Genomic DNA, 13,697 nt, shown 5'->3' with positions numbered 1-13,697 from the left:
CAACAGAAAGCTGTAATAAGGTCTACCCCAGAGAGAGGGGAAATCACTGGGCAAGAAGAGCCCAAAGACATATCTGTTTCCTCTAAAAGGAAGCACCCAGCACGATGTAGCCTTTAATCCTCTACCACGTGGCTGAACTCACACTCTTCTTAAAGTCAAAGTACACCAGGCACCAGTCAGTTGAGAATAAACAGCTGGACCCAGATGCACTCATGCAAGTTGTGACCTCAAGGAAAACAGGAGGCAAAATAAAAACACTAAGCACACAGCAAATGGGTTTTCAAATATCACACCAATCCCTAAACTCCCCTGCTGCCGTCATGCTGGTGCTAGATCTTGAGGGGGGAGTTCCTTTTAACAGAGATGTCTATAAACAAGCAAGCTGAAAGCTAACAAGTTTAAGAGGGAAAAGCATACAAAAATCTTGGCTGCTGGTGATGAGCCACAAAAAAATCATGAATGTGCCAGTGCCAAGGGAGGAGGAAGTCTAATACCTAACATTGCAGACTTAGGAACCCAGAAGCAGTGAAGCCATAAGGAAGCCCAAATGCAAAAGAGAGAAAAAAAAGCACATGGCACATTTCCTCTTCATATTCAAGCAGCACTCTGGGCCTGCAGAGCACACAGCCCAGTGCCCAAAGCCCCTTCGTATTTCATACCAACATTAACTTCCTGGAGGACGACAAAAATCTGTCCTGGATTACTGAGTGATTTCTAATATGTACCATAACCAACACTAAGTCAACATTTTAGGGATCAAATTTCCTACTCTGCAGCATGTTGGAATGCATTCTTGGCATTAGACTTCTTCCCACTGCAGTCCACCCTTAGAAAATGCAGAAGCCACTGGGAAATACAGACTCAACCTGTCCCAAGACCATCTTCTAGTATGCACAAATGACTAACAAAAATAAAAGTTCACTCAGATGTCCCTTCAAATTCAATAAATACTAATGCCATCCATTTAAATAGGGGGAAGAGCAAGTTCGGGGAAGAATACTCAAGGCAGTTAAGTCAACATTCACCCCAACTTGGATTCTTAAAACCTGGACTGACTAAGGAGTTCAGCTCAAGCCCCTACACACTTGCTGGTGAACCACTGTGCCCAATTCTGAGTTACTGGAAACTCACTTTTGCAAAAATGCCAGAATGGCAAGGTAAAGATGGTGGAAGAGACATTTCCAAACTAGAATCTGCATTCAAGACTCCATATGTTTATACTGGAACAGTGCAACCCACCCTCCTCTTCCAGGTGGAAGCGCTGCAGTAGCCTGGTACTGGACACTCCATGCATCTTCAGCTGTTAAGCATCCACTTACCATTTGAAAAGGGCCAGAAACCACATGTGATCCAATCACACATGGACCAGCAGGTAAAGAGAAACCAAAATCACTACATTTCAGAGGCTCCCAGAAGGAATAAGCATGTGTTTGCAGCATTTATGAGCTTCTTGGCCACAGGCAACCTAATCAAAAACAATATTAAAGGCCATTTCTGTGAACAGATGGGCAAACTGCATATGTGCAGGCTTACCCACCCAACAACCCTCAATATAAGGTCTGATCCAAGCAACTCAGCTTGAGCACAGCTCCCAAACCTTCAGAAACAGCAGCAGCCTGAGTCCAGACAGGTACCTCATGGCTCCCGTTTTAAGAAAGGTCAATTAACTTTGCCGGAAAAGAAAAAACTCAGGCTCTCTAACCAAAGTTGAACAACTGTCACTGTAGAGTTGTCCAGGGCACACAACTCTGAAGGTGACACAACCTTCCAAACCCAAAATTACTACAAAAGAGCCTCTGAACTAGCCAAGAACTTGGCAGGTTGTACTAAAGGCCCCACATAACCACAGGAACCACTAAGACCCTGAAACCACTCTCTTTCATGGAACTGGTTACAGTCCAAATTCTCAAAGTCACCAGAATGAGACAACTACAGGTCTGGGGGTGGATGTGTAATTTGAATTCTGTAAAGCCCATGAAACTCAGAGTAGCATTATGAAAAAGCAAATTAATATTTTAACTTTCCCCTTCTTGGACATTTAACTTCACAAATCACTGCCTCTGAAAAGCTGTCCCAGGTTTACTCTGCCCAAATGTGATTGCTCCTTATTCTCAGATTCCTTCAGCCCATACACTTAGTTTGGTCTGTATCCATTTGTAAAACCCTGCTTTGCAAGTTTTCCAAATGTGTACACATAAGCATGCTTCCCAAGAAAACTAAATTCCTCTGAAGCAGATATTGCCTCTATCTTTTAAGTCCCTCCCTAGTATCTAGTAGGTATGTTCACAAAGAGCTACTTCCCACCCTCCTTTGAATCTCCAGATCCCCCTGAGCAAGAAATCATGCTCTCAGCAACAAGCTTGAAATTCTAATACCCTCCCTACCACCATACTGGGGAAAGGCCTGGGCAATCAATGTCAGTGTCAACCCAAGTTTTTGTATCTTGTTTTAAAACAAGCTGATAGCCTTTGGTAAGTTAGCTGAACCTAACTAAAAATTATGGTCAGAGCCATAATTACATTCATACTCCCTGCTACTATGCTGAGTCAAAAAGGCACTTCCAGGACTCTGGTCTAAAAGACATTTCTTGTGAAGAACACTGGTGTCAGAGTCAGTGGATTACGTTTAAAAAGAGACTGAGAAAGTAAATCCGGTCGTCTCACAAGGCTACCAAGGGAGAGTACGATAGGCAGACAGATAAAACACTTCTAAAATACCTCCTCCTCCATAAAAAGAATGTTTCACCAGAAGAACCAGAAACGTTTTTAATCCTAAAATGGCAATTTTAAAAACAAAGATTGAATCTACCCACATAACCCTTCAGGCAGGACTTAGCGAGTCCGCAAACACTGTACTGACCCAGGAACCTGGGGCATTAATTTTAATATAAAATTAAGTGATGCACAGGAGTCCAGTAAAAGCTATATAAATTAAACCCAGCCCGGGCTTCCCTGGTGGCACAGTGGTTAAAAATTGCCTGCCAATGAAGGAGGGGACACGGGTTCGAGCCCTGGTCCAGGAAGATCCCACATGCCGCGGAGCAACTAAGCCCGTGCCACAACTACTAAAGCCCGCGTGCCTAGAGCCCATGCTCCCCAACAAGAGAAGCCGGCGCACCACAACGAAGAGTAGCCCCCTCTCACCACAACTAGAGAAAGCCCGCATGCAGCAACGGAGACCCAACGCAGCCAAAAATAAATAAATTAATTAATTTTTAAAAAAAATTAAACGTGGCCCTTGGAGGAGTGGGCTTATAATCCTGAGAGCCAAAGCAGAACAGAGGCTGAGGACAGCACTGAAGTTGTAGTATCTTTTTTTTCCTTTTTGGTATTCCAAAAATGCAAACCCAACCCTAAAAACATCTCACCGAACTACAGAAACGTTCTGAAAGAACAATGCTTTAAATTTAAAACTCACAGTCTCATAAACCAAGCTTGAGGAGCACACTTACTTCACTAACTGAAACTTAGGAGCTTCTTTCCAAACTTCTGTTTATTTTCACTCTGAAACTGCAACCGATTTTAAACAGGGCTCCACGTGCCCTGAACTCAGCATGGAGCCAGAACCAGGGAGGTTTCTCTTCCAGGGCATCATCTTTTCACTTCAAACCTCTTTTAGATCATATCTTCTCATCTCCATGCTCTCCACCCCCACCTCTACCCCCCAGCGTTACCCTCTCTTCCCTACCCCCAAGTCTTTTTCTCCAATGTTATTTTATTCCACCACGTGAGAAGAAACGAGCATTATCTTTGCTTGAAAACTGTTTATTAATTTGCCTGTCAAACATTCTATAGAGCCGTTTACATCTTACTATAGAAACCTCCTGGGTACATATTGACAGCTCAGCAAGTATTTACACAAAGCTCTGAAACACTTGGTTCCTTCAGAGAGAAGAAGCTGCTGTGTCAAGCAGAGAATTATCAAACACCTTTCCCTCTACCTTTTTCCCTCTTTCATAAAGGGAAGCTTCCTTCTAACACACCTCTAAGAGATGCCTAAATTACACTTTTTAACTACTAAATCAGGAGGAGAAAAATTGGAAATTCTGGTATACTGGAGAACAGCTGAAAGAACAGCATTGCCAGGACCAACTGCAAACCACACAACATAGTTTAAAAAAAACAACAGGGGTATGAGAAATGGCCATACACCTATGAAGTTGACCCTGAGACGCTTAGCTTTTCCTGTTCCTGTTCCAGTCTCAGGAACTTTTGCTCCTCTCTCAGCAAAACTTACAGGGCAAGTTCAGGCACTCAGGTTACAACCAACTGCCCAAACCAGACCTAGACCTGCCCAAACACCAGAAGAGTCTGGAGAGCTTAATACTACCTCTCCCCACCTTCCTATTCACCCCCCACCAAAGAAACAGTGTTAATGTTGAATTTATGAATATCCACTCCTCACCCCATCCCTAATCTACCCAAAATCCCCTCATGGAGATTCTGAAGGAACTATTTTTCAAGTCTTGCTCTAATGAAGTCTAATTTTTCAATTACTGTTTAGTGTATTAATACCACCAGCCAGGTGAAATGACTAATGACAAACAGACTAACAGTCTCAAAGCAAAACAATCTGGTAGGGCTTTTTCTGTGAAGGACCACAGACCACAGTGGCACCCAACTATTTAGAGCTTGTTCTTGTAAATCCTCAAGAGAAAACAGCCTTGAGTTCCTTGAGCCCAGGGAAAGAAAGATGGTCTCAGGATCCCTATTGAAGAAGGTACAGGAAGAAGCTGCCCTCCTAACAAGCCAGATATGGAAGCACAGACAGATGTGTAGCATCAGAGAAGGTTATGCAGTTCACCAGCTTCACTTTACCAACGAAGAGAAAATGAAACAGAGGAGGCAAATGCCCTGCCCAAAGTCACACAGCTTAATCCAGAGCTGCATGTGGAACCAAAGCTCCTCTTCCTTCTGAGTCCTGTGCTCTTTAGTGCTCACTACTATACCACACACAACTCGATGTACATCAGTAATGATAATGACCAATCTAAACAGGGAAAAACCCAGAAATGAAAGCCAAGGGAATCAGTACTCCATTTCAGAGACCAAGGTATCATCCCATCTCACTGGCAGGAAAGAACTATTCAGTGCCAATTTATTTTGAAGACCATATTTTAGCCATATTTGCATGCTTCAGTTGCTTCTAGAATTTTGGGATTTGAAGCCAATCAATACAAACTTTTAGGGGATGGGAATGGGAAAAGACCCTGACCATTACTTTGTTAGCTTATTTCCACATTTTAAAAAAGGTTCACTGGGACTTCCCTGGGGCGCAGTGGTTAAGAATCCGCCTGCCAATGCAGGAGACATGGCTTCAATCCCTGGTCCAGGAAGATCCCACATGCCATGGGGCAACTAAGCCTGCGAGCCACAACTACCGAGCCTGCACTCTAGAGCCTGCGTGCTGCAACTACTGAAGCCCAAGCACCTAGAGCGTGTGCTCCACAACAAGAGATGCCACCGAAATGAGAAGCCCACACACCACAAGGAAGTGTAGCCCTTGCTTGCCACAACTAGAGAAAGACCGCACGCAGACCAACGCAGCCATAAATAAATAAATACATACATACATACATACAATAAGGTTCGCTAACTTTGCAAAAGGGTGACTGTAGACTTCACACCCTACAGGAGTCAATCTAACATATGAATATTTAATGCAATCCAAATCATCTTGTTACAGCAGGTGCCACTTGTCATGGTTACTCTGTGTCACACACAAGGGAAGGAACCTTAAAAAGTCCCCACAGGGCCCAATACAAAGAAGCCAGCCTTGGTCCTGACTGCTTTCTCTCTTCTCTCACCATCATCCCAACCTTCATCACAGCAGTTCTCTCATGGAAAGCAGAGAAACATGAAGCCCTCACAACTAAGTGCCATCTCAGTGTGGTTTTCCTGATCCCTCCTACTTGAGAGAGCTCCAAGAGTCCTGTGTTTCAGCCAGCCCAGAATTTCTGCCAGTAGGCATTCCCATAAGCCCAGGATTCCTGTATTTGTTTCCCAGGAGTCGGAAATATCATTTGATATTTCCATAGCAGGAACTAACAGCCAAGCTTCTACAATCAAATCCACCTTGATCCTGAACTACATATTCTATTGGATTTTTTTACTTTGATGAGCGTAGTCTACCAGCTCAAGGTACTACAGCTAAAAAAAAAAAGCTTTACACGAGGTTCAAGAACATAGGTGACTGAAAAGTATTTCATCAGTAGCAGGATTCAACACCTTGAGATACAATACTACTTATGGAAAGGCATAAACAAAAAGTTTGTTTGATGGGATCCAACCAGCTCCTGTGAAAAAGACAGAGCCACAATACACACACATACCTAATCTTTATTCCATAAAGATTCAGAATCAAATGAACATTACCACCTTAGCTGTGTTGATCAAGTCCCTGCAAAAAACTTTTTTTTTAACATCTTTATTAGAGTATAATTGCTTTACAATGGTGTGTTAGTTTCTGCTTTATAACAAAGTGACACTTGCAAAAAACTCTCAATTCAAGACTGAGTTAGGGAAAGAAGAGGACAAAGCAAGATCTTATTATTTAAGAATGCTTAAGAATAGGGCATCATGGTCTGACAAGTAGTTTATCCTTAAGTAACAAAAAGGAATTCAGAACGAAATTTACCCACCTACAACCTTCATCTAGATGACACACCTGAAGCAACCCACAAAACTGGAAGTTGCACTGTCTCTTCTACAAGTGAATGCTCACCAGCCCATGCTCTGGGTCTCAGGAGAACAGGCAACTGAACTGAAATCCAACAGGAATCTATGTTGTGTGAAGTGCTAGGCCTGTTAACGTTAAAAGGGAATAAGAAAATTCGCACAAAGGCAGCACAGACAAGCTTCCAAACAGGGACTGTATCTACTTTCCTACCATTTATCCAGCACAGAACATAGTGCCTAGTACATAGAAAGTGCTCAAATATTTAATGACTGAAAAACAGAAATTACTATACGGCAAAAATTGGTTTTACCGAAAAAAAAAAAAAAAAAAAAAAGAATTTGCTTGAATATCTCCAAGCTGAAAGAATTCAAATTAATTTTTGTTTTTAAATGAGCCATGACTTACCCCAAATATTTCCTCTAATGGTTTAAGAAAAGTAAATTTCTTAGCCTCCTTTCCCCCTCACCCCCAAAAGGGAAAAAATGAGGGGAAAGAGATAAACTATAGAATGACCCAGAAAGAAGATGTTCTAAGACAAAATTTCTCCTCCAGACACTAGGAATCTAATTTAAAATTCCCCTATTTCTTGCCCAGATGTAGAACATCATGGAAGACATGGAGTCAAGGCACAGACCTCTAAACCTGCTACCTGACATAAATATTTTCAAAATTCCCAGCTCAATGTAAGAGTAGAAAAGCAGTTCTAAGATGGGGAGGGAATACATCTAATTAGGCCGCCGAAGTGAACAAAATGTGAACAAAATCTCATAGGACAAAGGTACAACTGGGTACTGCTGGGAAAGGGGCAGACATGAAGGAAGACTTTTTCCTGCTTTGAAAAGATAGATGACTCCAAAGAATACTCAATATTCCTGACCAAAGCACTGAACACAGAACATGATGAAGAGGAAGAGCAAAATAAAACAGAATGCATAAAAACACACCTAAAAGTTGTAATTTCTAAGCAAGTCTTAAGTATCATTGTAGGTCATATCTTTGTTATCCTGGAAGATAGAAATAAATGGAACTTAAAATGCAAAGAAAAAAACTGGTTGACCTCTATTTCAAAGCTGTAAAATGAATGACGACAAAATAGAAAACTAGGCTTTTTGATATTTCCGGGAACAAATGATAAATTTCACCAAGCCAAGCCTTTACAAAACAGCCCCTCTCAAGATCAAGAAAGATGTCCTTCCCTTTAAATTGAGCTGCTCTCCCAAAGTTCAATTAACAAAAGTGTTAACATGTAAACAAAGAATGAGGCCAGCCTTCCTTAAAACAGAACACCTAAATATGAAATTCTCTTTCAGAAAGCTTCCAGTTCTCATAAAGTTTTTTCCTACCCCCTCTGATAAAGATCCCACATTTGCCACTCAATAAAAAGGTCAGTAAAATAATTTCAATTCTGCAAAGCAAACAGGGTCAAAATTACTCAAGACAAACGCATCTTCAGAGCCATCAAAGAAGTCATTTATACCATCAGGAAAGTCACAAAACCAAAACAAACAGCAAACCCATTGTAGAGAAAAACTCAGCTACTGTTCTGACAACACAGAATCTATTTCAGTCTGCATAAAACATAACAAGCAAAATAAATCCAAGGTACAAGCAAAATGCCACTGCCTCCTCTTTTGTTTCGGACACAATGTAACAAGGGCAGCCTGTCTTGGGCTCTGCTCCTGCTGATACAGTATTGCTGCTTAAACCTCCCTCCTCAAGGTCACAGCCAATTTCAGCTCTGGAATAAAAGGCAGATAGTGGCAGCGATGGTTTGGGTTATCACTGGCAGAAAAGCAGAGTGTAAAAGTTTATGAGCTCATCAGGATTGTTGTACCATTACATCAGAGGCAATTATAAATGGCCAAGAGCAGGAGATGGGGAGCCAATCAGATCACAGATAGGATGTCAACCTAAGACCAACTGTCTCCTGGCTTTGACAGAAGGATTTTACCTCCATAATTCAAATCCCAAACCAAAGCAATCTGCACTTACTACTCCAATCACTCAGCTGTTTACCAGCACTTCCAGGGAGAAGCCCAGGCCACTGGGCCGACGGAGACTAAGACAGGAGACGGCCCGGGCTGCCCTGGGTGGACCGCAGCCGGCCTCTAGCTGCTCCCAAGCAGGCCCCGGCCCTCCCTCGAGGTGCCCCCGAGCCCGAGGGGCCCCTCCTTGAAAACACAGATGGGGACCGGCCTAGAAGAAAGTGGGCGGGGGGGGGGGTGGAGCAGAGAGGAGCGGCAGGTGAGCAAAGAACTGTTCACTCAACTCCAGACCTCCTAGCACTGCCTATACCCCTAACCTGACCCCCCAGCACCCCGTCACCCCAGGCCGGGCCCTTTCCCGCACACTCTGCTCCGCACCCCCTGGAAGACTCCCAGGGCTGGAAGGGACCAGGGTAAAGGGAGAAGGGGAGCAGACACCTCAGGGAAAGCCCCACACAAAGGCTGAAGGAGGGAAAGAGAGGAAGGCAGACAGGCAGCCATTTTAAGAGGGAAGAGCGAGACAATGGCAGCTCCCCAGCAGTGGGGGCCCCGGACTGGGGGTAGCCCACGGCTGTGGCCTGCTCCCCGCCGCCGCCCCCCACTCCCAGGACCCCGCTCGCCCCAGCCCCCTCCCCACTCAGCCGTGTACCTGCGGGGTCCGGGCGAGCGGCTGACCCCCGCCGCCGCTGCTCCCGGGGCTCATGGGCGCGTGGTGGCTCCTTTGTTGGGCTCCTCCCGAGGCGGCCGCCGCCGCCGCCGCCGCCGCCGCAGCAGCCCCCCAGCACTGCGAGGCCATGTCCGCCGGGCCCTTGCCGGCGCCCCCGTCCTGGGGCCCGCCGCCGTAGTCGCCCCCGGGGTAGCCCTGGTAGCCCCGGGCCGAGCTGGGCGACGTGAGCAGTTGGTTGAGGGTGGGGGTGGCGGTGGGCTGGGGGGTTCCCCCTCCGGCCGCTGTGGGGCCGCCTCCCCCCATGGCCCCGAAGCGCTGCTGAGCGAAGGACGAAGACGACGAGGAGGCGGAGGCGCTGGAGGAGGGAGGCGGCTTGGAGCCGGCGGCCGCCGCCGCGCCGGACCCCGGAGTGCCACCTCTCGGGGAGCTCAGCGCGTAGGCCTGGGGGGGCGGGGGGTAGGCGCTGCGGTTGGGGTAGTAGGAGTTGTACTGGTGGTTGGGGAAGCCGTGGTCGTGCGAGTTCTGCTGGGGCCCCGCGTAGGGCTCCAGGCCCCCGCCGCCGCCGCCGCTCTGCAGCGCTGCCAGGCCAGGGCTTTGTTGTCCGCCATGTTGTTGGTGGAAGACGGCGGCCGCCGCGGCGGCGACGGCAGACGGGCTCCGGCCGTAGGGTTGCCCGAAGCCGTAGGCTGGGGGCGGCAAGGCGGCCGCGGCTGAGTGAGGAGGCGCCCCCACCCCGTCGCTGCTGCCGCCACCACCGCCGCCGGGCGGCTCCGTGAGGTTATTGTTCAGGGCGGGCCTAGGGCCCGCGTTCCCGTTCGAGTTCTTCAGGTCCGGCTCCGCGCCGGGCCCGCCACCGCCGCCGGCTCCGCCGCCGCCGCCACCCCCATTGCTCTCAGCCCCGTCCTGCAGCTCCTTTCCCAGTGGCTGCGGCGGCCCCACGGCGGGGCCCTCGCTTTCCTGCCCGGCGGCTGCCTTCATTTCCCCGCGCTCGGCCGCTACCGCCGCCGCCTCGCCCCCCGCCTCCTCCCGCTGCTGCTGCTCCGCTTTCTTCAGCTCCGAGGGCGGCGGCGGCGGGTTGCCCAGGCTGCTGGCGGCGGCGGGGGCGACCTGCGCGGCCATGATCCCCGCTGTCTCGTCCGCGGAGAGACCCGGCCCTGTCTTCGTCTTCTTCCCCCCTCCCACCCCGCCCCGGGGCCGAATCCCCCGGGCTGCCCTCCCTTCTCGCCCGGGCGGGCCTCGCGGGGCTCCGCTGCTGCGCTGCGCTCGCTCGCTCCTCTCCCCCCCGCCCCGCCGGCTCAGGCTCCGGGCTGGCGGCGGCGGAGGAGGAGGAGGCGGCGGCGGCCGAGGCGCCGGCGGCTCAGCTGCTCCCGGCTCTGTAGGCTCGGGACCCGGCTCTCCCGGCTCATTCCCCCCAAGCCCTTGCCTGGGAATGAGGGGGGCGGTGGAGGCTCCGCTCCCCAGGGCCTGGCCCCGCTGTGACTCTCCGCTTTCTGCTGCCGGAGAAAGGAGGAGGGAGGGAGGGAGGGAGGCAGGCGAGGGGGAGGGGGCGGGGAGGGAGGGAGGGAGGGAGCGGGGGGAGGGGGACCCGGGACGGGCGGGCTGGAGGGCGCGCGGCAGCAGCCCAGGCGCCGGGAGGTAGAGTCGGAGCGTAGGCCGGGCCGGGCGCCCTGCCTCCCTTCCCCGGCCGCGGCGCGGGCTGAGGTTGCTGCGCGGCAGCGGGCGGGCGAGCGGGCGGGCGGCCGGACTGAGCGGCTAGAGCGCCCCACTCTCCTCCGAGTCCCCCTCACTCCGACACGAGGCTCAGCACTGCCATTTTACCCAGCGCCGTCGCGGCCGCCTGGCAAACCCGGAGCGGAGTGCGGAGCGGGCGCAGGCCGTGGAACGGACTCGCTCCCGTCCCTTCACAAAGGAGGAGGGGAGAGAACCAGCCGCGGCGGCGGCAAGCCCTCTGCCGCTTTCGCTCGGCAGCGCCGCCGCCGAAGGCTTCGGGGAAAACCCGGCCCGGAGCTCGCGCCTCTCCGGAGCCTGCGCCGCCTCCCTCCTGGCGTTCCTACGCAGGTCGGTCCCCTCCAGGCCGCGCGTAGGGGAGCGGGCAACCGTGAAGTTTACTCGGGGCTGCAAAATTGGCCTGAGCCCGAGACCGCGGCCGCCTCGGCCCAGGCCTGACCCCCTGGCAGCGGGCCTGGTCTCTTGGCTGCTACTTAGCACCTCTACAGCACTTTTCTTCAAAACCTTTTACAAACCCGCTCCAAAGAACCAGCTGAGCCTTACAGTTTATCCCTTTGCAAGCTGCAAGGAATGACAGATCATTGTTTTAGACTTTCCGTTTTCCCACCCTTCTGCCCTCATTAGCCAGTCCTCACAAGGCCCTGGGGGCATGAGGTCTATTATCTCTATTTTACAGAATCAAGACAGAGTGTTAGGGGACTGCCCTGTCATTTAAAGCCAGAGCAGAGGAGGGTGGCTTTAAAAAGCAGCAGAGTCCCCACAGCTGCCCCTAACTACTTAGCATTAAAAACAAACAAAAAACAGTGGTCAAGGGCTTCCCCGGTGGCACAGTGGTTAAGAATCCGCCTACCAATGCAGGGGACACAGGTTTGAGCCCTGACCCGGGAAGATCCCACATGCCGCGGAGCAACTACCCCCGTGAGCCACAACTACTGAAGCCCGTGTGCCTAGAACCCGTGCTCCACAACAGGAGAAGCCACAGCAATGAGAAGCCCGCGCACCGCAACAAAGAGTAGCTCCCACTCACGGCAACTAGAGAAAGCCCGCGCACAGCAACGAAGACCCAATGCAGACAAAAATTTAAAAATTAATTAATTAATTTTAAAAAAACAGTGGTCAAGTTGTGCCATATTCAACAATGTGATCAGAACATCAGAATGGGTTTGCGATCAAAGCTGGTCATCTCAACACTGACTTAAAATAGTCACCACTGAAGCTACTTTGAGGGCATATGACAGCCTTCTAGCGGGAGAACACAAGCCCCACCTTTGCCCACAATGACCAAGAGCCCCAGTCTCCAAAGACAGTACCTTTAAGACTGTAAACAGATCACAGAAGAGGCTTCAGGGACTGGAGGAACCTAAGTGTTCAAAGAAACCACTGCAGAAGAGGGATGACCAAATGGAGGAAACTGTTTTCTCCTTAAAGAGAGAAAAGGTGCAGTCTAACAGGTCACTTAGAAAATAGATGCAACCCAAATTTGTTTTCTGTCCTACATTGTAAAGAATCATCAAAGTTTACCATTACATTCTAAGAGATGCTGATTGAGCTGGAGGCATACATAGAAAATTCTAGATCCACAGGCCCCAAATCCCAGCAGCAGCCTTTTCCTCCCCTGGCTGACTTGGAATGCTCTGACATGACAGGCTTCAATGAAAAGCCAGAGACGATCCCAGCTCCTCACCAAGCCCAAGGCTGCCTTGGGAGAGGCCAAGCCAGCTAGTCACTAGACACCAGGGCCTTTTTCCCCCTTAGATTCTGTAAATGGAGACTTCATGGCCACAGAACCATTACCTTAGAACTTCCAGATTTTGCAGGCCCCTGGAGTTTTGGCCATGCCACTGGTCACTGTGAATAATTCCAAAAACCTGAACTCATTCTTACCCCCAAGAAAACCTAAGAGCATCTTACACTAAAAAAGCAAAAACTTCCTACTGGTGTTTTCTTTCCCCCCAAGCCAAGAACCAAACCGGCCTACCAGGATCTGACTGATTGGAATGGACCAGTGCCCTCCTTTCACTCACAGTCCTCAGGGGCAACAACTCGCCGGGTGCATTAGGTCCTAGAAACCAGATTATAGGCTGCCTCTTAACTGGAGCTTGGCTATTTAATCAACTGCCTCTGAGCTGGCAAACAGTCTTGAGTCCTGCGCACAAATGAGGAATTTTTTACATGCAATTACCCTGCCATTTCCCTCAGAGGTGGAGTATAATGAGAAACCTGGAGCCCAGTGAAAATCTGGAAGCCAGAATGAATTTGTCTCCAGAGGAAGCCCTCATCCCCTTTCTTCAATGGCTGTGAAATTTGGAAAGTGCCAATATCCCTGTCCGACACGTGGGCAGGCTGTTTTGAAAACAGCCACCATTTTTGTCTAGCAATAAAGTGCACAAAAAAATCTCTCCACCTGGGTTGAAGGAGGTAGTAATGTCGGATTTCTCCTTTCCCACTTTTTTTTTTTTTTTTAATCTCAAATCCTTTAGGGTCCTCTTCCACCCCTACCCTTAGAGCCCCACATCACTATCCCGAGTTGACGGGAACTTTCTCAGAAACTGACCCATCAGCTTTCCCTAGGGGTAATGGCTGCGGGAAAGGGGGGGAGGGGAGGAACTGGGCACGTGGCTGGCCCGAGTTCCGAGACC

General features: G+C 49.5%; 1 protein-coding gene across 3 annotated transcripts in view; it reads right to left on the bottom strand.

Moving 5' to 3' along the window:
* The window catches only part of ARID1A (AT-rich interaction domain 1A), a 70,420-nt gene extending 59,103 nt beyond the window's left edge, over nucleotides 1–11,317 (bottom strand). For 2 of the 3 annotated variants that reach the window (XM_036844990.1, XM_036845003.1), the window contains exon 1: nucleotides 9,313–11,071. In XM_036844990.1, coding sequence (XP_036700885.1) covers nucleotides 9,313–10,449 — 1,137 coding nt within the window. In that variant the 5' untranslated portion in view covers nucleotides 10,450–11,071. Of the gene's footprint in view, nucleotides 1–9,312 lie in introns of all 3 variants that reach the window. The other variant, XM_036844997.1, reaches the window with a different exon arrangement.
* Between the last annotated feature and the right edge of the window lie 2,380 nt (nucleotides 11,318–13,697).

Source organism: Balaenoptera musculus, chromosome 1 (genome assembly GCF_009873245.2).
Source record: "Balaenoptera musculus isolate JJ_BM4_2016_0621 chromosome 1, mBalMus1.pri.v3, whole genome shotgun sequence".
In the NCBI taxonomy this organism is placed as follows: Eukaryota; Metazoa; Chordata; class Mammalia; order Artiodactyla; family Balaenopteridae; genus Balaenoptera; species Balaenoptera musculus.
Note: the sequence above shows the minus strand (reverse complement) of the source record. Positions and strands in the feature narration are given on the sequence as shown.